The sequence below is a fragment of the Salmo salar genome, chromosome ssa09 (assembly GCF_905237065.1).
Source record: "Salmo salar chromosome ssa09, Ssal_v3.1, whole genome shotgun sequence".
NCBI classification, from domain to species: Eukaryota; Metazoa; Chordata; class Actinopteri; order Salmoniformes; family Salmonidae; genus Salmo; species Salmo salar.
In genome coordinates this window covers 81,590,403-81,612,174 of record NC_059450.1, presented here as the reverse complement: position 1 = coordinate 81,612,174, position 21,772 = coordinate 81,590,403, and the positions used below count along the sequence as shown (strand labels likewise).

The following is a 21,772-nucleotide window of genomic DNA, read 5'->3' as shown; positions in this document are numbered from 1 at the left end:
GCTCCACATTAACAGTACATGGGGAAGAAAACATTTGTCTATAAAACTGAATGTCTAGAATGAGCATTATGACGCAGTTACATGACACTACAACATTCTATGGCAGCCATGTTAGCTCCCCATTACCATTACATGGGGAATATTTAAACAATGCGATGTAACAGAATGTATAAATTAGAACAATATTCAAAATTCTAAAAGTTTGCCTAGCTCCCTAAATATATGGCTATATTTATAACTAAACCACTCACTGTTCTATCTCCTAGCTTTGTTCTATCTGTGGTTTTGTAAACAAGCGAGACAAATCCCTCCCCTTCTGTCAGGTGACAGAATAACGTGAATAACGGGCATGTTCGTTTGCACATGGCACGGTGCCCCGGAACAGCAGAGGTTGCGAAATTAGACCATTCCATTGGTCCTTAAGCGATATCTCTACACTCCATGGGCACCGGGCCATGCGAAATGAATTCTCCAATTGTTGACTGACGTCAATGAAGCGCCATTCTTTAGCTTTGGCGCGTTTACATCAAAATCAAAAGATCTCTGCTTAAAGGAAGTAGCTACAAGTCCTTCGTTCCTCTGTAAGTATAGAAGAAAATGTCTTTTCGCCACAAATCCAGACGCACCGATGCTGAATATAACGGAGATGAAAATAGGTGAGTTGTCATGAATTTGTAAGTGTAATTTAAAAATATATTTAAAAATATATTTTGCTAGTTCGCTTTCTCGCGCCAGTCTTCTCCCGCGAAATCAGGAATTGTTGCTGCTCTGGTTAGCTAGCTGGCTAACTGTTTCTAGATACATTAGCTGGAAAAGCGTATGTTTCCTATCGTGTTAAGTATGTGAACATTTATTGCGTTGCTGGCTTATGCATGTTTGACTAGTTTTGCTACGTACAGTAACGTAGTGTTTGCTTTATTTTGATCAGATGTTAGCTAGCTAAGTTTACTGCTGGATAGCTAATCAGCTAACGTTAGCTTGCTAACTTGCCTTAACTAGTTACAGTAGCTAAATAGAAAGTGTAAACCATTTGTTTATCCAACTAACGTTAGCTAGCCAGCCAACTTTATAACTAATTTCCCTCAAAATGTAGCTAGCTAATGTAACTGGTTTGAACGCAACAGCTAACTAGCTACTAACGTTAGCTTGCTAACTATATTAACGTTGGTTGGCTAGCATATTTCGCGCTCATGCATTGTATGGCGCCGAAGCAGCTATTGTACTGTGCTTGAAATATCTCATAAATAGTCAACTAGTGTACCTACTAGTGTCTCCACTGAGTCTGTAGTGATTGACAATAATCAACTAAAACAAAGGGAACAAGGCATTTTTAATGCTGTTATAGTGTTAAGTTCTTCGGGAAAATGATGTTCTTGACAATGGTATGATCTTTCAGTCTTGTTGATCCATATATCATTGTTTCTAGGAATAGGGGCCCTTCAAGGTGGTCCAACTGCAGGAAACGGGGAGCTGATGGCAGTATGAGATCAAATGGGGACTTGGACTCGACCGGTACCAGTGATCTGAAGATTAACCCTAACCACAGACCTGTTAGGTAAGATAAGATTCAGACTGCTCACTTGGGAGTTATCAAACGAATATTTTAGGTTGATTTTCTGTTGAGCCCTTTCTTGCGTCCCAAATTGCACCCAATTCCCTACATAGTGCACTACTTTTGACCAGAGCCCTATTGTTTCTTTATAGTGCACTTTATAGGGACACGCCATTTGGGATGCAGACCTTGACAGCCATAAATGAGGTAGACTGTCCTGTGACACATGTAATTGAGCTGTAAATGAGGGAAGCGTTTGAGAACAATAGCTAGGTTGGCAGATGGTTGCTAAATGCAGATATACCACATGTATGTCACCCTGAATAATGCTGGTAAAAACAAGCAATGAAAATGTATTAAAATAGGTGGTGTTTAATGTCTTTTTCACACCATCAGCCATCTCCAATTTAAGGTGTTTTGAGACATCTTCTGGAGAGGAGGCTCATAATAACTGTACATTTCATTCCTCTTTCAGTTTTACCACTCCTGAAAGTGAAGGTCCAGTTCCCAGATGCGCGGATTGGGGGAGTGAAGTGGAGACTGACGAAAGGCGCTCAAGTGTCCGTCGTGATATGCAACGGTCAGCAGTCACTGCAGTTTCCCCTTTTAGTTAAATGTGCTTGTAAAAGCTTTCAATTGCATATGGTATTGTTTCTTTTAGTTACAGGCGGAGGATACTAACATCAGATTTTGGTCCAAGGGAACGAAAGAACTCTTCTGGAAGGTATATTTCAAAATTGATGTCTCATACTGTGTTTTGCATGAGAGCCTAGTCCCAGATTTTTGTGGTCTTGCCAACTCCATTGCTCGCTCATTGTCAAGCCAAACAAACAATGTGCATGACAAGGAGTTGGCATGATAGCACAGACAGACTGGCACTCAGACTACATCCATTCATTGCATTTCATTCATTAAGCTGTTTCCTGTTTCTTCAGCTCAGAGTCCAGAGACTCTCCTGTCCCTGGTGAGGTCATGGAGGAGGACGAGGAAGTCCTGATGAGGAGGCAGAAACAGATCACCTACGGGAAGAACACACTCGCCTACGACAGATATATCAAGGAAGTACCCAAGTGAGTAAAATAGTGTTGGTTTTCATTCAGCTACCACCCTAATAGATCAAAGCTAATATTACCCCATTTGTTTCCATTGTTTTGCCAGGCACTTGAGGCAGCCGGGAGTTCATCCTAAGACTCCCAACAAGTTTAAGAAGTACAGCCGGCGCTCATGGGACCAGCAGATTAAGCTGTGGAAGGTGAAGATTCACGCGTGGGATCCCCCAGCCCTGGAAGGCAGTGAGCTGCAGGCCATGTAAGCCCCTCAAATATCCTGCCATTTAAAACGATCGAGTAAAAAAAATATATTGAACTTGAACTTTATATATTGAACTTTATACTCCCTTTGCTATAGTCCTTCAATTGTAAGCACAAGTTGTTTTCCTAAAATTGGATTTTGGAAATGTGTTAAAGCCATCCTGTCGGAATTTTTTTTATCTAGCTAGTCTCTGGGTATATCCTGGTGGCTTACTCAAACCAAGTTTGTTTCATCTATCATTTAGAGAGGAGGTTGACTTGGACGATGTCATGGATATTGAGCTGGACTTCCCTGAGCTGGATTCAGACTCAAGCGCACAGCCTCTTAAAGTCAGCAAGGCCTCTTCGTCTCAACCGGTTTGTTCTTTAACCAGTCTTGGCATGTTTGAAGACAACTATTGGTCCATGTTCAAAAGCAATTTTGTGAAGCTCTGTTGGACTCTTACCAAACACAATTGGAGTGACTTTGTGCTGCATTTTGTCAGTATAAAACTAATCTTCATTTTTTTTTTTTTATGTTGTAGGAATCCTGCCAAGGAACTCCCAGCAAGATGATGAAAATAGATGCATCAGTTGATCTTGACATGGCCTAACTGTTGTGTATTGAAAGACAATCCATGGTTATCACCCCAGAAGGGAAAAAAATGATTGAATGCTTAATTAAAATTCCAGGATAAATTCATGATAGATTAAGTTCAAGTCAGTGACCTGAATTGTATATAGTTACAATTTTCTTACGTTGTGCTGTGAATGCTTGCATTTCATAATTGTTAATGCCTTTATATGTTAAGAAAACAAATTTATTGTGAGCAGTTGGGAGTGTGTAAATTTGACTGCGTTTAGACAGGCAGTCCAAATCAGATCTTGTTTTCTTCTCTATCAGATCAGCTCTGAAAAAGGTCTGATGTGGTTGGTAAAATGACCAATTAGAAAAAAATATCAAAATTGGGCTGCCTGTGTAAACTGTTTTGAAATACAATGTTGTACTGTATTTTGAAGGGTTATGTTGACATTGGGATTTGTATAGGCAGTTTTTAAAAATTAAACAAATGAGAAGTTATGCTTCAAGGTTATTTTAGTCTATGATCAGTTTTCTGTATATGCATTCTTAGCGTTCTGCCTGGCTGTAGCTGAGAAATGTATATGTTTTTCATAGTACATTAATGCTTACTACTTAAGAGAACATTTCGTTTATAATCGGTAGCTGTGATTGATAAATTGTGTAGGTCGGAAGCATGGATGAGCAATAGATATATCTGGACGAGCGCCATAGCTCCGCCCCGTATTAGGCATAACAACAAGGGACGCTCTCTTTTCATTGGCTGTTTGTATCTCATGACGGTTACCTAGCTTTGAGCTAGCAATGCTATTCGTGGACCAAGCCCGCTACTTTCGTGAGCACTAGGATTAAAACTCAAAATAGGATTGGCTAAATTACTAACAGTTGACTGCTGTAATCCTCACAGCAAGTGTTGATGTGAAACACGGAAGTATTCAAGTACAAATGTGATGTATTACCTTTAACGGTAGCTAGCAACAATGGATGCTAATTTCCTGTTTTGCCATAGCTTGTTAACTAGAAAATATTAGCTTTCTAGCTCGAGTCGTGGCAAGCAACTTGGAGTAAAAAGTAATGTTGATACATTAACTTGCCGACGCTAGGTGTCAAGAAGAGGAAGCAGATTTACGAGCCAGCTAAATGGGGTTCTCTTACTGGGCCTTTACGTCGGATACTGATTTCACAGGTATTGTGTTATTGCCGTTTTATTATGGCAGTAAATCGCCTATACTTTTCAGATGGCCAACGCGTCAGCTACCATGTTAGGGTGTGTGTCACTGTGGGATAGAGTTGCTATGAATCTCACTAGAGTTTGGCAATGACAAGCAACTGTGAAATCGTTTTCAAATAGACACCTGTACTAGTTATGTGAACGGTGGCTATTTTTGCTTTGCTATACGATAGTCCACTATCAGCGACCGCACATATGGAGTATTTGGTGTATATTTGGTGGCGACAGCTTGTAAAGGAATACTATCAGAAAACATCAGCAGGCGAGCTTGACCTCATCCCTAAAGTTTAAGAGCTAGACGTGACCTGAATATGAAATCTAAAGAGGGTGATCATGTTACCTTGAGTAACGTTAAAGTGCTGTTTCCTGGAAATGTGTTCATTTATTCTGACTATAAGGGCATTTAATAACTTTATTTCCAACAGCAATGTGAGCCATTTTGGGGAAGACCTCTGAATGCTGCGTCCTGTTTGATATGGCTCAGATTTTATGTACCCACCAGGAGACCCAGAATGGGACCGCTCTGGAAGTAGAGGGGCAGGGAGGTTTGGACAAGGCAGGAGGTAACCTTCTCTGTTCCCTAACGTCTACACTGACATTGTGAATAAGTAGTTTATTGTTACTTCGTGTTCTGTTTCAGAATAGAAACACTGTTGCGTGGTTTGATACTACTCTTTGTCTCCATCCAGATAAAACAGAGACATCCCCTGTGAATGAGAACCCAGAACCCTTTTCTTCTGAAGATGAACAGGTAAGTGACTAACATTCTCAATGAAATATTTTGTGGTAAGTCGATGTAAATTTTTTTAAAAAAAAAAGTAAGTTATGATTTTATTATTGACCATTCTCTGAACCATCTTATTTCAGAAGAGACTAAATACTTTGTCAGATGATGACTTTCTTTCAAAGGACAAGCTTGATGGTATGGGCAACGCCTTCTTTGTTACTGTTTTGATAGTTAACACCTGAGCTATGTAATTAGAAACAAATTGATAAGAGGACCATGCTGTTTGTGTGGCATTACAGTAGCACTATACTCCTGTCATCTTCAGCTTCTTGGTCCCAGAGTTGCCCCTTCACCAAGTCTCTGCAGAAGGCGGAGGCCCTGCTGAGGACTCGCTTCAACCCCAGCCTGAGGTGGCTACTGAGGCAGAAAAGTGATGATATGTGGGAATTTGAGAACCGGGATAACTTTGTAGCGTGCCAGAACCTCACCTCTCAGTCGTCTAGCAGGCTGCAGCGGCTAGACCAGGGCATGCTGGGTCTCAGTCCACAGTGCCAAGTGTTGCGGGGGCCACGGACAGGCCAGCTGCAGAGTTGCGTCAGGTGCCTCGCTACAGAGGGCAGTTTCTACCACCACCCTCCAGCCGCTACCCTCAGCCAGCACTATGGGCAGCTGCAGTACCTACTGGAACAGCGGGCTCAGCTCCTTTTCCTCCATGAGTATGCTCGGCGCACCAGAATCACCACTGTGTACGTTGACAAACTGACGAGCCTGCTGGAGCGGGAGCTAGGTTTGTTGATGGACAGGAGTCGAGTCCTGGAGCGACCAAACTCTGCCTGGAGCTTTGGGATGGGAGCCCTGTGCCAGGAACTACGTATCCACGTGAGCCATTGGGATGCTCTATGTGCCAAAGCCCAGTCTGACGTCTGGCTGAGAACTGTTCTGTTCCAGAGGACAGAGACCCTTGCTGTCATGCGGCAGACACTGAGAGTGCTGGGACTGCAGGCCCTGGTTCTGATGGAACGTTGTATCTATACAGCCCTCTCCGCTGTGGCCTCAGCTCAGCTGGCCAGGGTGCCTAGAGACGCCTTAGAGGACCTGCTGGCTGGGGCAGAGGTCTTTAACCAGGTACTGGAGGAGCAGAGAGTCCAGCATAGAGGCTCGCGGTGGAGGACTCAGACCCTACAGCTGTCTGACTGGCCTGGGCTGTCTAGTAGGCAGCCCACCCGGAGGGGTAGCCTTCCTGCACCGTTCCCAGTGGTTGAACTGATGAGGATACTGGCAGAGCATAGGGGGCAGATCGCGGCAGAGCAGCTGTACCAATGGGCTTCCCAACAGAGCTTCCTCCACTCCCAGGCCCTGCACACTGGAGCCCCAGCCCCTACGTGGGAGAAATTAGAACTGTTATTCCCACTGCTTTCCCCTCTACACCCATCAGAGCCCAGTCCTGATGGGCTCACACTGGATAACCTCCCTGGGCCCTCTTCAGATGAATCCAGGTTGGGAAAGCCCTGTCCCTGGTCCTCTGATCTCCCCTTTACAGCCTTCATCCGTCAGGACCGAAAGTCTCTAGAGATTCTCTTCCAGGCCCTGGTGTCCTCCACAGACCTGCTGGTTCCACACATCCCCAACAGACCCAGGCCGGAGTGGACCAACAACCCAGAACATTCTCCCAGGTGCTGTGAGGGAGAGTCCTCACCCACAGATGAGGCCAGGCAAGAGATAAAGAGACCCAAGTCAGTCCAGTCTGGGGCCTGTGTGGAGCTCTTTGGTCATTACAGGACAATGCTGTGGAGGGAGTTTGGCAAAGCCGTCATCCAGCGCTTCCACCAGCCACCAAAGAGAGACCCTTTGGGCAGTGTTAACCAGTGGAACGACCAGATGGTTTTCCAGCTTGTGATGTGGCTCAACCATGGCTGTAGAGGAGGTAACAAATGCTGCCTGTTTTTAATCAGTTGATGTGTGACTGTCACACTTTCAATAAATAATAGTTGAATGCCTTGCAGAGCTCGTCCCTGAGGAGTGTAGAGGAGTGGTTGATGACTTCAGCTTACAGCTCCTGTCCAACACTGCTTTTAGGCACTGGGATGAGGGTCAGTTTCTGTGTTTAAAACATCCTTAATCCAGTGTAATTTGACACCCATCTGCATCATGTAGTTGTAGTAATATAACAACACAATGTTTTTGGTTTCTGTTAAGGTATTGCCTCTAATCTTTGTGTGTGTTTTTTTTCTCTCTTGCAGTGATGTGTGCATCACTGGGCTCAGGACTGAAAGATAAATGTCTTCCAGGAGTTGAGCGTGAGAACTGCATGGTGATGACATGTACAATGGAGAGACTCCTGCAGCTGTCCCCTCCACTCCTCACAGTGCTGCAGTGTCTTCAAACTTCAGCCCACCTGGTCCAAGGTAACCCCTATATCAGCCCACCTGGTCCAAGGTAACCCCTATATCAGCCCACCTGGTCCAAGGTAACCCTATATCAGCCCACCTGGTCCAAGGTAACCCTATTCGCCTGTCATATTATCAGCCCACCTGGTCCAGGTACCCCTATATCAGCCCACCTGGTCCAAGGTAACCCATCACCATAACCCTATCATCCCCGGTCCGTAACCCTATATCCATATGATTTAAATGCTTATTAATCTGGAAATCACCTCCAAATATCCCTAGGTCATTCTCCTTCTCTACCTCTTAAACATTCTACCAGGCCACACGGTAGTCATCTTGCTTTTCATAATTCATCAGGTGACAGTAATGCTCGGACTATGAGGTCCCTTCACATAGGATCGCTGAGCAGAGCGGTGGCATCCGTCCGATCCTCTACCTTCTGGGTCATGAGAAAGGCCTACCAGTTCCTTTCCTCCTGGTCCCTCAACAAGTTCCTGCTCGTCACCCTAGGAGACCTCAAGGTGAGGATTCACTCTGACATGCTTCCCAAATGGCTTCCTACATAGTGCACTACTTTGAACTAGAGCTCTGGTCTAAAGCAGTGCACTATATAGGGAATAGGGTGACATCTGGGACACACTTCTTCTATTTCCCTATTGAATATATGTTGGCCTTGCTTCAGGTGGTCTCCATCTTGTCTTTAGTGAGAAATCCTATGTTGACATTGAGGGATGCACCTACATAAGTGTGTTCTGTGCTTTAAGGTGCTGAGAGCATCAGTGGTGAGGCTACTGCAGCATGTGGAGGCCCTGAGTGTGAATGAAAATCATTATCTCCTCAAGCTGCTGGCTGCACAGCTTACTCAGGGAGTCACAGATCTACAGGTGAGGGACAACATAATGGTTGATCTCCTGTTAATTTCTAGACCAATGTTCCACTTGTCTTCTCTTATAACCGATTAGAGTTTATTACTCAAATAAACTCAGTTCTATTATGTCTGCATTGTTGAAGGTATTCTCTGAACTGGTGCTCAGAATCTTCTCCATGGACTGTAAGAGGATGTCTGAGGAGATCTTTTTGCAGACCATGCCCTCAGCAAAGCACTGGAGAGTGAACTATAAAACAGGTAAATTACAGACTGATGGAACTGAAATATCCTATATTCTAAACATGAGAAACATGTCCACTATTTGAGTTTTTGTTCTGTTGTACTTTGTGTATGGCGCCAATGTAATTGATACTTGTTTTTTTTCCTTCATCTTATTGTATCTGCAGAGTTCCCCAGCAGCCCTAGTGATTACGCTGCTACTGCAGCTCAGAGTGTAATAGGACAGGTACTGGAGGGGGTGCAGCCCCTGCCTGAGGAGGCTCGGATCCCCGCCCTGACAGAGGCCATGACGGCCTTTATGGAGGCCTGGATGGAGCACATCCTCAAGCAGAAGATCAAGTTCAGGTATGTGTACAGTATTCTCTGATTTTAGATTAGCAAATACAACCGTGCTGAATACCATAGAAATACAATTACTAGAATGGGCATAGAATCTCTGACTTGGGAAGCCCATACTAGTGATTCTATTTCTGTGATTATACTGATTATCATTACTGTTCTCCTAACATGGCACTAGTAAGGGGAGTGATAGACACACCCACTCACCAACCATTCTGTTCCTCTCTCTCTCTGTCTCTCTCTCTCTCTCTCTGCAGTATCCAGGGGGCTCTACAGCTGAAGCAAGACTTTGACCTGATCCGGAACCTGATACGCTCGGAGGAATACAGCCTGTCAGAGGAGATCCACCAGAGGCTGCTCTCCCTCCGGGTCTTCCACCAGGTGGACAACGCCATCGTGTGCCTGCTGCAGCAGCCCATGGCCAAGCCCTACATGCCTTCGCGGGGCTGGGAGCCCTTCAGACGCTGCTGTAAGTGTCCACCAGGGGGGGTGCCTTCATCATTGATAACATGATGTTTAGTTCAATCCCATCATAGTGGAATTATAAAAGTAAGCCACACAGGCAAGTCAGACGTACCACAACACTTTACAGCATTGTATTTGGCCTGTTTCTCCTGTTGACAATCATGTGATTCCTACCCGTCAGGTCCAAGTAGTGCCAATATGGTGGACCAATCGTCTAGCAGTCTGAATAACTTTGAAAGCATGGACCTCCAGTCTGCGTGTCAACAGGCCCTGGCCCAGGCAGAGGGCTCTATGAGCCCTGATCTGCTGGCCTCCACCCCGCAGGAGTCCTACCTGGTCGTGGCACAGCAAGAGTGGCTGGACCTGCGCATACACAATGGAAACCGCTGGAAGCTCCCTGGGCTGCAGTGCCTGACAAGGTCAGAGCCCTAACCCTCAGGTATTCTATCTAGAAACTCATTCCTCCTCCAGACCAGACACTGGAAATTAACAGCCTTTTGGCCTAAAGGCTGTCCTACACGGCTGCTCATCTGGAAGCCATTTTGCTCGTTGAATTAATAAATGTGTCAATGCGCTAGGGCCAGACAGCAAAATGATGGATGGTTAGTTTACTAGGTTATGAAGTTACTAGGAACATTTGGATGTTACATTTCCTAGGACTTCATCTGAACAAATCAAAGCCATGTCAATAGACTATTATGGAAGTTATTTATGTTATCATTAGCTACAAAAGGTACAAAGCAATAACGTTACTGAAAAGTATTTTTGTTTCTTTTCAAAACAAAATTTCAAATATTGTGTGTATCCATGGCATGTGCATATACTTGAACATATTTTTGTAAATCCGTGCTGATGAAGTAATGGAAAGTAAAGATTTGTTTTTCATCTCTGGCTCCTGAGGGGTTTGTTTTGTTTACTTTTTAACCTCAGAAAAGGAAACATCTGGTCATACAATAGATGATCATGGTTGATCTATAGATGGTAAACCCTCTCATAGTAAGATTACAGAATTATCGACATAATACATTGATGATGATGATACATTACAATATAGCAACATCAAGAAGTGCATTTGATGCAAAAAAAAACATTTACAGTTGATAAGCTGAAGTAGTGAGAACTTGGACTACCTGGCACCCATGACTAGAATTACAATCAGGGCGACAAGGAGACCACAGGCTAAGATGGTGGCCAAGACTGCCCACACGAAGGTGGATTTGGATTGGTCACACAGGGAGCTCCTCATGGCTTGTCTGGCCCTGCGTGCCCGTGAGCGGTCCTGGGGTGGGTACCTGGCCATGTTAATGCATTCCATGCCCAAGGACTTGATCAGGCACGCACGGTGGTGGCTGAGCTGGTCGAAGGTGTGTTTCCCGTGGTACCTGCCCATTCCACTTTGACCTGTAGGGGTTCAGAGAGCAGCAAGTGAGGTCATTATAAGATAGGATATTAGACAAGGAAAATTCACTAATGTGCTGGCCAAAACTATTAAAATACTTGAGTTGGTTATCGGTCTTACCTACGCCGCCAAAAGGAAGGGAGTTGAGCACGTAGTGCATTATGACATCATTGACTACCACCCCGCCGCTGCTGGTCTCAGCAATCATTCGCTTTATCACCTCATTGGCAAAAATACAAACAAGAATAATATAGTCTGTGTGATCCTCCACACTCTCCTAATATGGAGTCCTATTGTTTCAACGGTAGTAGCTTACCTTCTTGTCAGAGGAAAAAACATACAGCGCTAAGGGCTTCTCTTTCCCATTGATGAAGCGAATTGCATCACCCACATCACCAACAGTCACTATCGGCAACAGAGGTCCGAAGATCTCGTCCTGCATAAGTCTGGTGTGAGGAGACACATCCGTTACCACTGTGGGAGCTGGAGGAGCAGATGGGGAAAAGGTCATTGTTATTGACAGACACACAGGAAGGTCACAGGGACGGTACAGTCAGTTACATCGGCACATCACAGCACTGACAAAAGTTCATCCCAGAATTGATTCAATATGGATTTGTATACCCATTGCACAAATAAAGAAGCTTGGCATGAGTCCAGCCAACCATCTCCCCCATAAGGATTCTCCCTACCAATATAACACTGCGATGGGTCGCTCTCTCCCCCTAGTGCCACACTGCACCCCTCCAGCAGACCCATCACTCGACTAAAGTGGCGCAGGTTGATGATGCGACCGTAGTCTGGGGAAGATTTGGGGTCCGGGCCGTAGAACTCCTGGAATTGTCAAAAGACAAGGATTAAATGCTTTCTAAAACATGGATTAAGTGCTGTCTAAAATGAGGATTAGATGCTGTCTAAAATGAGGATTAGATGCTGTCTAAAAAGAAGATGCTGTCTAAAACCATACACACAGTGTAATAGACAGATATAGAACCCTGATATATTGTCCATGGTAAAAGACTACTCTGCTGGGTGAAGACAGATCTGGAACAGACCTGTAGTGTATTCCGGATGCCCTCCACCACTTTGTTCTGAATGCTGGGCTCACACAGGATGTAGTCAGGGGCGATGCACGTCTGCCCAACGTTGAAAAACTTTCCCCATGTGATTCGGCTATAAAAACAAACAAATGACGTAGCAAGACATGTCTATATGAGCCATGTGACTATGGATAAAATGGGTTGCTGAGCAACGGTGTGAACTAGCAAATAGCTGTTACCGGCAGGCCACGATGAGGTCACAGTCCTTGTCAATGTAACAGGGGCTCTTGCCCCCTAGCTCCAGGGTGACAGGGGTCAGGTGTTTGGCCGCGGCCTCCATCACCACTTTCCCCACTGTGCTGTTCCCAGTGTAGAAGATGTGGTCGAATCGCTGCCTCAGCAACTCCTGGGTCTCTGAAACTCCACCTGTCACCACAGGATATAACTCCTGACAGGGAAAATAACCCAACATTAAAGTGATAGTTTACCCCAAAACCACAAATTTAGATTTTTTTGTTATTACTGATACAAGGTTAGCAAAATGTAAGACCTTGTCCAGATATTGAGGGAGCAGTGCTTTGAGGAGACTGGCTGAGTGCTCACTCAACTCAGAGGGTTTCACCACTGCTGCATTCCCTGTAGAGGAAGCATGAACAGCGTGTGAGAGGGTTGCTGAGAGAAAGTTAGAAAATGAAATATGCATCCATTACAGGATCAATGAGTTAGCCAGGTAACTTGACTAAATATTGGTATATAACCTTGTATTTTTAAAGATAAGCTTGAATTGGACATGGTCTAGTTGACTCAACAACCAAAAACACATCTCTAAGTTTAACTTCATTAATGAGCCAGCAAATAAGTGGTTGTTACTGGTTGTTTATCAACGTTAGGTGGCTAACTCATTGATCCTGCTTTGTAGTAAACCCCTCTGCTCCGCTTGTAGTGGGAACATTTTAAGGAATTTAATTCAACTAGGGCCTGGGGTATATACCAGCTGCGATGGCCCCGATCAGGGGCTGCAGAGTGAGGGCCCAGGGGTAGTTCCATGCCCCGATGATGAGCACCACTCCCAGGGGTTCAGGCAGGATGTACACCTGGTCTGTTAAGGTCATGATGTTCTTCTCCACATGGCGAGGGGCAGCCCACTGAGACAGCTTCCCCACCGCCAGGCTGATCTCATTCTCCAGACCAATCAGCTCAGAGAGGGCTGTGTCATACTGGCTCTGTAAAACGACAGGGCAGTGATGTCTGTTGTATCGAGGCTATATGGATCGTTATTATTCACTTATCAACACACTCTGTGCCTGGATTAGTCATTAAAATTAAGTCGGTGGTTGGACTTTGCTAATATGGTAAGGGGTATCTCCCTCTTTTTTCCCTCAAAGTTATGAAAACTCAGACATTCATTTTGTTACTTTTATGATTTGTGAAGCATCTATATAGGTCTTATAAATGCATAACGATTTACGAAGGCTTTATTACGTCTAAAAAGCTTGGTGTATATCTATATGCCCTTTGTTGATACATTTGAGTGTACAAAACATTTCGAATACCTGCTCTTTCCATGACATAGACTGACCAGGTGAATCCAGGTGAAAGCTATGATCCCTTATTGATGTCATTTGTTCAATTCACTTCAATCAGTGTATAGGAAATGGAGACAGGTTAAAGAAGGATTTTTAAGCCTTGAGACAATTGAGACATGGGTTGTATATGTGTGCCATTCCGAGGGTGAATGGGAAAAACAAAATAATTAAGTGCAATTGAACGGTTTATGGTAGTAGGTGCCAGGCGCAACGGTTTGGTCAAGAACTGCAACGCTGCTGGGTTTTTCACACTCAACAGTTTCCCGTGTGTATCAAGAATGGCCCACCACCCAAAGGACATTGAGCGAACTTGGCACAACTGTAGGAAGCATTGGAGTCAACATGGGCCAGCATCCCTGTGGAACGCTTTCGACACCTTGCAACTCAATATTAGGAAGGTGTTCTTATTATTTTGTACACTCAGTGTATGTCTATTTATCAAATATTTTTTTCAATGACTTCCAAACTCTCACCCTGTTGAGGTCCTGCTTGAGCGCTATGGCAATCTCTCCTTGTCTTTCTGTGATCAGCCTCTGAAGGGACTTTAACTGTTGAACTCTGAACTTCAGGGGTTGGGACCTCCCTGTGAGAAAAGCATCCCTGGCAAAGTCCACAGTCTGCTTCTCCATGTGTACGTCCATCTATCACAGACACCTGTAGCCCACAACCATAATCACAATGAGAAAGACGCTAAAATATGCACACCTACAGCAATAGACCTAATCCTTTTGGTTTGAAAATGTCCTAAAATATACTACATTTACTGTGATATGCCTGACCAACTAATCAAATCCAACTTTATTAAAAGTGCTTTTCAACATCATAATAATGCTATTTTTCTGATAGGCAGAGGGTTGAAAATTGAGCACAACATAGGGTAAAGTGCAATACTTACATGTGAATGAAAGCAGTAGCCTACACAAATCCTAATGTTGCATGTTGTGCTGTCATCAAACCCATAAATATAGAGATGGTCTGTAAAGAAATGTAAATCCCAAATCTATTCACTGTTCGATGAGTACTACAAAGGCTGCTGCATATCTATTGAGAGGAAGTTGTTATATAGGCTACCCAGGGTCATATAAAATCATTACCCAGTTCTAGTGAATATTCAATCAAATTGTATTAGTCACATACAACAGGTGTAGCCCTTACAGTGAAAAGCTTACTTACGAGCCCCTAACCAACAACGCAGTTGAAAAAAAAATAGGGATAAGTAATAAAAGTAACAGGTAATTAAATTGCAGCAGTAAAATAACAATAGCGAGACTATATACAGGTGGGTACCTTTACAGAGTCAATGTGCGGGGGCACCGGTTAGTTGAGGCAATATGTGAGTCACAAAAGAGCAGGACTCTACTAAAGCCTCGGGCTCACCGGACACTGCCTCTGATCCCCCCCGACCTAGGCAAGGTCATGGCGGCGATCATTAAGTCCGAACAGACTGTGCTGGCTAAGGTGGAGTCACTATCCACTGACCTATCCGCACAAATAGCCATTCTTGCCACCGAGGTCAACACAAAGATCGACTCCGTTAAAGACGACTTGGCGAAACATGACACCCGTCTGAATAGCTTGGAAGGCGGTGCAAATACTTACTCCGACAAAGTGGTGACACTGGAAGAGGAAATCACCCAGACTGGCTGCCTTAAGCAATCTTCGTGAGGTTCAACTCATTCCGTTACATATTTGCTGACAGTACATTTCGTTCTGATTCATTAACAGAAAATTATATATAGTCCATCCCTGCTTCCGTGAAGTTTTATCACTTCTGCAGATTATCATTAACCAGGGAGGGGGCAGAAACACATCGTTTTACTTTTCAACAGTAATGTGTTCATATCCAAGACTTGTGTGAAGATACATTTTTTTATTTAAATGTTAATTCATTAACTTTCATTTTATTTTACTCTTGAAAACCTTAATTGCACAATATCAAAACACCCTGTACTGTATGAGGTTCGTGATTGGACTTGGACTGCTACATATATGGCAAAGTTATAAAAGAATGATCAAGTTCTAGGGTATAATAACCTGACGCTTCTATGGAAGCTTCTTCCTGATACCTACCTCACTGACGTAACTTTGGGTGACACCGTGGACAATTGCCAGTTATTTTTACCGCTTGAGATATCAGAGGCAGCCTGTTAGTTTAATCATTACCTTAGCTCTCTAATAATTAGCACGTGCCATTGGGGGCATCAGTACCACTATAAGAATCTGGCCTTGCTGGACAATCCCAACATCATACCAGGAACCAGTGCTGGTCCACGGAGCAGAGGTTGAGAAACTCTGAGCTAGACTGTCTGTAGTCTCTTCAAAGCAGCTGTGAAGAGACTTGACTGGCTGCCTTAAGCAATCTTCGTGAGGTTCCACTCATTCCGTTACATATTTGCTGACAGTACATTTCGTTCTGATTCATTAACAGAAAATTATATATAGTCCATCCCTGCTTCCGTGAAGTCTTATCACTTCTGCAGATTCTTATTAACCAGGGAGGGGGCAGAAACACATCGTTTTACTTTTCAACAGTAATGTGTTCATATCCAAGACTTGTGTGAAGATACATTTTTTTATTTAAATGTTAATTCATTAACTTTCATTTTATTTTACTCTTGAAAACCTTAATTGCACAATATCAAAACACCCTGTACTGTATGAGGTTCGTGATTGGACTTGGACTGCTACATATATGGCAAAGTTATAAAAGAATGATCAAGTTCTAGGGTATAATAACCTGACGCTTCTATGGAAGCTTCTTCCTGATACCTACCTCACTGACGTAACTTTGGGTGATACCGTGGACAATTGCCAGTTATTTTTACCGCTTGAGATATCAGAGGCAGCCTGTTAGTTTAATCATTACCTTAGCTCTCTAATAATTAGCACGTGCCATTGGGGGCATCAGTACCACTATAAGAATCTGGCCTTGCTGGACAATCCCAACATCATACCAGGAACCAGTGCTGGTCCACGGAGCAGAGGTTGAGAAACTCTGAGCTAGACTGTCTGTAGTCTCTTCAAAGCAGCTGTGAAGAGACTTGACTGGCTGCCTTAAGCAATCGTTGGGAGGTCCAACTCATTCTGTTGCATATTTGCTGACAGTACATTTCGTTAGGATTTATTGACAGAAAATTCTATATCGTCCATCCCTGCTTCCATCAAATCAAATCAAAAGTATTTATAAAGCCCTTCTTACATCAGCTGATGTCATAAAGTGCTGTACAGAAACCCAGCCTAAAACCCCAAACAGCAAGCAATGCAGGTTTAGAAGCATAAACATTGCTTCCATGAAGTCTTATCACTTCTGCAAATTCAGATAAACCAGGGGAGGGGGAGGAAGCAATCTTCATTACTTGGTGTTCTAGTCCAACATACCACAGTACATTTGTTTTCAGTTTGGATATTGGTTTGATATTTGGAGTTTGTTAATAAATACCTCTTCGACAGAAGGTCCTAGGATGATTAGGGTGATATATCTAGAATCAGATGACGCTAGAGAGCAAGGTACAGCCTTTTTTTTCTTCTCTGTTCCGTTTTCAAAAAGTGACTTCAAATTGGTTTCAATGGGAGAATATTATGCATGGGGGACTGTCTTAAAGGGGCTGTCTTAAAAGTGCAATCAGCAAAACCTGGTGTTTACAGAAAAACTTTTTTTTGTCTCAATTAAATGATCTAGAGATCTTAAACCAACTTTATGTTTTTCCCCACAACAATTACATTTAAAAATGTTAACCTGTTTATATTTCATGGATTTTATATAAAAATATGAACTCAAAAAGAATAAATGGTGAGCAGCAAAATGTGAAGATGCATTTTCTCGGTGCTCCTGTCCAGGGCTAACAATTTACTATGAATACTTCACCAACATCTCCCCTACCATGTTAATTTTGTAACATTTTTGGCCTTTTGATTGTGAAATATCAAAACAACCACGGCCACGAGTCACAAAAGAGCAGGCCTCTACTAAAGCCTCGGGCTCACCGGACATGGGATGGGGGGGGGAGACCCAGACCCAGACCCAGACCCAGACCCAGACCTAGCCATGGTAATGGCGGTGATCATTAAGTTGAACAGACTGTGCTGGCTAAGGTGGAGTCACTATCCACTGACCTATCCGCACAAATAGCCATTCTCGCCACCGAGGTCAACACAAAGATCGACTCCGTTAAAGACGACTTGGCGAAACGTGACACTCGTCTGAATAGCTTGGAAGGCGGTGCAAATACTTACTCCGACAAAGTGGTGACACTGGAAGAGCAAGTCACCCGGCTTTCATCAGATGTCGTCAAACTAACTTCCAAGGTCGAAGACCTCGAGAATAGACAGCGCCTGGGGAACGGTCACATTTTTGGCGTGAGAGAGGAACTTGAGTCCGTAGGTGGATTGCGGCCTACCCTCTCCATAGCTAAATTGCAATTGGAAATTCCCGACCTTGATTACGCCCCACTCTTGACCGTGCGCACAGAAGCCTTCGAGTCTGCACTGAAGAATGGGGAGCTGCCCAGACCCAGCGTAGTTAAATTCCACTACCTTCAGAAGGAGAATGTCTTCCGAGTGACTCCCATCACCTACGACGGCCAGAATATTCACATTTACCCGGACTACACGGTGGCAGTCATGAAGAAGAGGTCAGCCTTCAACGAGGTGAGGGGGCTCCTACACTGCTGTCTGGGCACCAAGTTCAGCATTCTTTACCCAGCTGTACTGAAGATCACTATTCCCAAAGGACCACGTGTATTATTCTTTACTATTTGACTGGTTGGTCCGCCTTGGCGCTTAGTGGCAGCTGGCACGGGAGCGCAGGTTGTATAGCCGAGCGAACACTGCAGGACGGTTATTAATTACCATGCGTTTGGCAGTCATTTTTCGATGTTCTGGCTTGTTAGGATGTTCACCAGAGAGTTACATTTATTCCATTTTTGAATTATACTGGGTTTGTTTTCCTATTTACTTATTTCAATGTTTTTATATATATATATTTTTTTCGTTAGTCATCAAGTGGATGGGGTTGGTGGGGGGCACTGATAAGGGAATTTATATGTTTAAGGTAATGACTAAAGAATTCCACCCTGAAACGTAATTATTAGATTATGTAACATGTATTATGAATAATTAGACAAACGTAACTATTAGATTATGTAACATGTATAATGAATAATTCAAGTTAGAAACTTAAGTCCAATTGTAATGGCTGTCGTAGGAGAGAGAGGACCAAGGCGCAGCGGGTTGCGTGCTCATCATTATAATTTATTAAATAAACGTGAACACGGAAAACAAGAAAACAAAGAACGAAAGACCGACAGTTTCACAGGCTACAATAATAACAGCAGTGCGAAATACAACTACCCACAAACTACAAACAAAACACCTATATATAGGACTCTCAATCAGAGGCAACTAAAAACACCTGCCTCCAATTGAGAGTCCAACACCCAATTACCTAGACATAGAAATACAAAGTACTAGAAATAACATAGAAATACAGAAAAACATAGAACATAACCCAAAACCCGGAAATAATAAAACAAACACCCTTCTAATCAAACCACCACCCCGAACCAACCAAAACAAATACCCTCTGCCACGTCCTGACCAAACTACAATACAAATAATACATAAATACTGATCAGGACGTGACACCAATAAGGTTTGGTCGAGACCAGTAAGGGAGAGAAATGTGTGTGTGTGACTAAGAAAATACAGAGGACAATTAAACTATTCACGACCTGACCTGGTTGGAACTCTAAGAAACTTACAACAGGAAAGGGAGTCCTGTCAAGGTCCCTCTAATCTCGGGAGGATAGAACTGCCAGCCTGGTAGTGATAAACGTACTTTCCAAGTGATACTTACGTACTTTCTAAGATGGCATAGCAGTCAGACGTCCTTTGTCCTCCTCTTGTCGTGTCCCGTGTATATATATTTACATCTTTTCTTCGCATATCTTTTAATATATTTAAAAAAAAATCAACCTCAAAACACTCCTCCTCTGTTCCTCTGGTGATGTAGAGGTGAATCCAGGCCCTGCAGTGCCTAGCTCCACTCCTATTCCCCAAGCGCTCTCTTTTGATGACTTCTGTAACCGTAATAGCCTTGGTTTCATACATGTTGACATTAGAAGCCTCCTCCGTAAATTTGTTTTATTCACTGCTTTAGCACACTCTGCCAACCCGGATGTCCAAGCTGTGTCTGAATCCTGGTTTAGGAAGCCCACCAAAAACTCTGAAATCTTCATCCCTAACTACAACATTTTCAGACAAGATAGAACGGCCAAAGGGGGCGGTGTTGCAATCTACTGCAGAGATAGCCTGCAGAGTTCTGTCCTACTATCCACGTCTGTACCCAAACAATTTGAACTTCTACTTTTAAAAATCCATCTCTCTAAAAACAAGTCTCTCACCGTTGCCGCCTGCTATAGACCACCCTCTGCCCCCAGCTGTGCTCTGGACACCATATGTGAACTGATTGCCCCCCATCTATCTTCAGAGCTCGTGCTGCTAGGTGACCTAAACTGGGACATGCTTAACCTGTTAGGGCTAGGGGGCAGTATTTGCACGGCTGGATAAAAAAAATGTACCCGATTTAATCTGGTTACTAATCCTACCCAGTAACTAGAATATGCATATACTTATTATATATGGATAGAAAACACTCTAAAGTTTCTAAAACTGTTTGAATGGTGTCTGTGAGTATAACAGAACTCATTTGGCAGGCAAAACCCTGAGACATTTTCTGACAGGAAGTGGATACCTGATGTGTTGTATTACCTTTAAACCTATCCCATTGAAAAACACAGGGGCTGAGGAATATTTTGGCACTTCCTATTGCTTCCACTAGATGTAACCAGCCTTTACAAAGTGTTTTGAGTCTTCTGGAGGGAGATCTGACCGAACAAGAGCCATGGAACGATGATGTCCCATTAGACACCTGGCGCGCGAGTTCATGTTGGGTACCCTCGTTCCAATACGTTATAAAAGAGTATGCATTCGTCCACCTTGAATATTATTCATGTTCTGGTTAAAAAAGGTCCTAATGATTTATGCTATACAACGTTTGACATGTTTGAACGAACGTAAATATATTTTTTCCTCTCGTTCATGACGAGAAGTCCGGCTGGCTTAGATCATGTGCTAACAAGACGGAGATTTTTGGACATAAATGATGAGCTTTTTTGAACAAAACTACATTCGTTATGGACCTGTGATACCTGGAAGTGACATCTGATGAAGAGAATCAAAGGTAATGGATTATTTACATAGTATTTTCGATTTTAGATCTCCCCAACATGACGTCTAGTCTGTATCGCAACGCCGTATTTTTCTGGGCGCAGTGCTCAGATTATTGCAAAGTGTGATTTCCCAGTAAGGTTATTTTTAAATCTGGCAAGTTGATTGCGTTCAAGAGATGTAAATCTATAATTCTTTAAATGACAATATAATATTTTACCAATGTTTTCTAATTTTAATTATTTAATTTGTGACGCTGACTTGACTGCCGGTTATTGGAGGGAAACGATTTCCTCAACATCAATGCCATAGTAAAACGCTGTTTTTGGATATAAATATGAACTTGATAGAACTAAATAAACATCTCTTAAATAATTATGAATAGATCCACCATTGAGCACAAGGTGCTCTTAAAGGGAGTGCTCCTAATCTCAGTTTGTTACCTGTATAAAAAACACCTGTCCACAGAAGCAATCAATCAATCAGATTCCAAACTCTCCACTATGGCCAAGACCAAAGAGCTCTCCAAGGATGTCAGAGACAAGATTGTAGACCTACACAAGGCTGGAATGGGTTACAAGACCATCGCCAAGCAGCTTGATGAGAAGGTGCCAACAGTTGGTGCGATTATTCGCAAATGGAAGAAACACAAAAGGACTGTCAATCTCCCTCGGCCTGGGGCTCCATGCAAGATCTCACCTCGTGGAGTTGCAATGATCATGAGAACGGTGAGGAATCAGCCCAGATCTACACGGGAGGATCTTGTCAATGATCTCAAGGCAGCTGGGACCATAGTCACCAAGAAAACAATTGGTAACACACTACGCCGTGAAGGACTGAAA

At 43.4% G+C, this 21,772-nt stretch overlaps 3 protein-coding genes across 13 annotated transcripts; 2 read left to right on the top strand and 1 right to left on the bottom strand.

The window, feature by feature from the left end:
• Nucleotides 1-350: 350 nt before the first annotated feature.
• On the top strand, nucleotides 351-3,935 carry slbp (stem-loop histone mRNA binding protein). 4 transcript variants are annotated; one of them, XM_014212672.2, is made up of 8 exons: nucleotides 351-656; nucleotides 1,427-1,555; nucleotides 2,028-2,132; nucleotides 2,220-2,276; nucleotides 2,488-2,622; nucleotides 2,711-2,860; nucleotides 3,108-3,219; nucleotides 3,387-3,935. In XM_014212672.2, the coding sequence occupies exons 1-8, from the start codon at nucleotides 598-600 to the stop codon at nucleotides 3,453-3,455; spliced, it is 816 nt and encodes a 271-aa protein (XP_014068147.1). In that variant the 5' UTR covers nucleotides 351-597; the 3' UTR covers nucleotides 3,456-3,935. The 4 variants fall into 4 exon arrangements, with proteins under 4 accessions (XP_014068147.1, NP_001265953.1, XP_045579277.1 ...); NM_001279024.2 differs by having other exon boundaries at nucleotides 509-656; nucleotides 2,214-2,276; nucleotides 3,387-3,919; XM_045723321.1 differs by lacking the exon at nucleotides 351-656 and adding an exon at nucleotides 747-838.
• Nucleotides 3,936-4,038: 103 nt separating this feature from the next.
• ccdc142 (coiled-coil domain containing 142) lies at nucleotides 4,039-10,563 on the top strand. 2 transcript variants are annotated; one of them, XM_014212766.2, is made up of 13 exons: nucleotides 4,039-4,607; nucleotides 5,155-5,215; nucleotides 5,342-5,403; nucleotides 5,520-5,574; nucleotides 5,705-7,303; nucleotides 7,383-7,469; nucleotides 7,620-7,784; nucleotides 8,124-8,287; nucleotides 8,531-8,650; nucleotides 8,778-8,892; nucleotides 9,042-9,219; nucleotides 9,471-9,682; nucleotides 9,860-10,563. In XM_014212766.2, the coding sequence occupies exons 5-13, from the start codon at nucleotides 5,818-5,820 to the stop codon at nucleotides 10,108-10,110; spliced, it is 2,778 nt and encodes a 925-aa protein (XP_014068241.2). In that variant the 5' UTR covers nucleotides 4,039-4,607; nucleotides 5,155-5,215; nucleotides 5,342-5,403; nucleotides 5,520-5,574; nucleotides 5,705-5,817; the 3' UTR covers nucleotides 10,111-10,563. The 2 variants fall into 2 exon arrangements, with proteins under 2 accessions (XP_014068241.2, XP_045580024.1); XM_045724068.1 differs by having other exon boundaries at nucleotides 5,078-5,215.
• On the bottom strand, nucleotides 10,373-17,969 carry al3a2 (Fatty aldehyde dehydrogenase). Of its 7 annotated transcripts, none has more exons than XM_045723261.1 (11): nucleotides 17,937-17,955; nucleotides 14,599-14,678; nucleotides 14,177-14,357; nucleotides 13,109-13,340; nucleotides 12,668-12,753; nucleotides 12,357-12,565; nucleotides 12,133-12,250; nucleotides 11,770-11,911; nucleotides 11,394-11,560; nucleotides 11,198-11,297; nucleotides 10,373-11,079 (listed from the first exon to the last, which is right to left on the bottom strand). In XM_045723261.1, exons 3-11 carry the CDS (start codon nucleotides 14,342-14,344, stop codon nucleotides 10,805-10,807), a joined length of 1,497 nt encoding a protein of 498 aa, XP_045579217.1. In that variant the 5' UTR covers nucleotides 14,345-14,357; nucleotides 14,599-14,678; nucleotides 17,937-17,955; the 3' UTR covers nucleotides 10,373-10,804. The 7 variants fall into 7 exon arrangements, with proteins under 7 accessions (XP_045579217.1, XP_014068136.1, XP_045579216.1 ...); XM_014212661.2 differs by lacking the exon at nucleotides 17,937-17,955 and adding an exon at nucleotides 15,303-15,473; XM_045723260.1 differs by lacking the exon at nucleotides 17,937-17,955 and adding an exon at nucleotides 15,183-15,201.
• Between the last annotated feature and the right edge of the window lie 3,803 nt (nucleotides 17,970-21,772).

Bases quoted from the DNA above. Each gene is read 5' to 3' on its own strand.
- al3a2 (XM_014212664.2), bottom strand. From the start codon at position 14,344: ATGGACGTACACATGGAGAAGCAGACTGTGGACTTTGCCAGGGATGCT. The intron at 11,912-12,132 runs GTCTGTTCCAGA...TGACAATTCCAG, and splicing joins GCATCCGGAATACACTACAG to GAGTTCTACGGCCCGGACCC. The intron at 11,561-11,769 runs GTAGGGAGAATC...CTGCTCCTCCAG, and splicing joins CCCATCGCAGTGTTATATTG to CTCCCACAGTGGTAACGGAT.
- slbp (NM_001279024.2), top strand. From the start codon at position 598: ATGTCTTTTCGCCACAAATCCAGACGCACCGATGCTGAATATAACGGA. The intron at 2,133-2,213 runs GTCAGCAGTCAC...TGTTTCTTTTAG, and splicing joins GTCCGTCGTGATATGCAACG to TTACAGGCGGAGGATACTAA. The intron at 2,861-3,107 runs GTAAGCCCCTCA...TCTATCATTTAG, and splicing joins GGCAGTGAGCTGCAGGCCAT to AGAGGAGGTTGACTTGGACG.
- ccdc142 (XM_045724068.1), top strand. From the start codon at position 5,128: ATGGCTCAGATTTTATGTACCCACCAGGAGACCCAGAATGGGACCGCT. The intron at 7,470-7,619 runs GTCAGTTTCTGT...TCTCTCTTGCAG, and splicing joins TTTTAGGCACTGGGATGAGG to TGATGTGTGCATCACTGGGC. The intron at 8,893-9,041 runs GTAAATTACAGA...TTGTATCTGCAG, and splicing joins GAGAGTGAACTATAAAACAG to AGTTCCCCAGCAGCCCTAGT.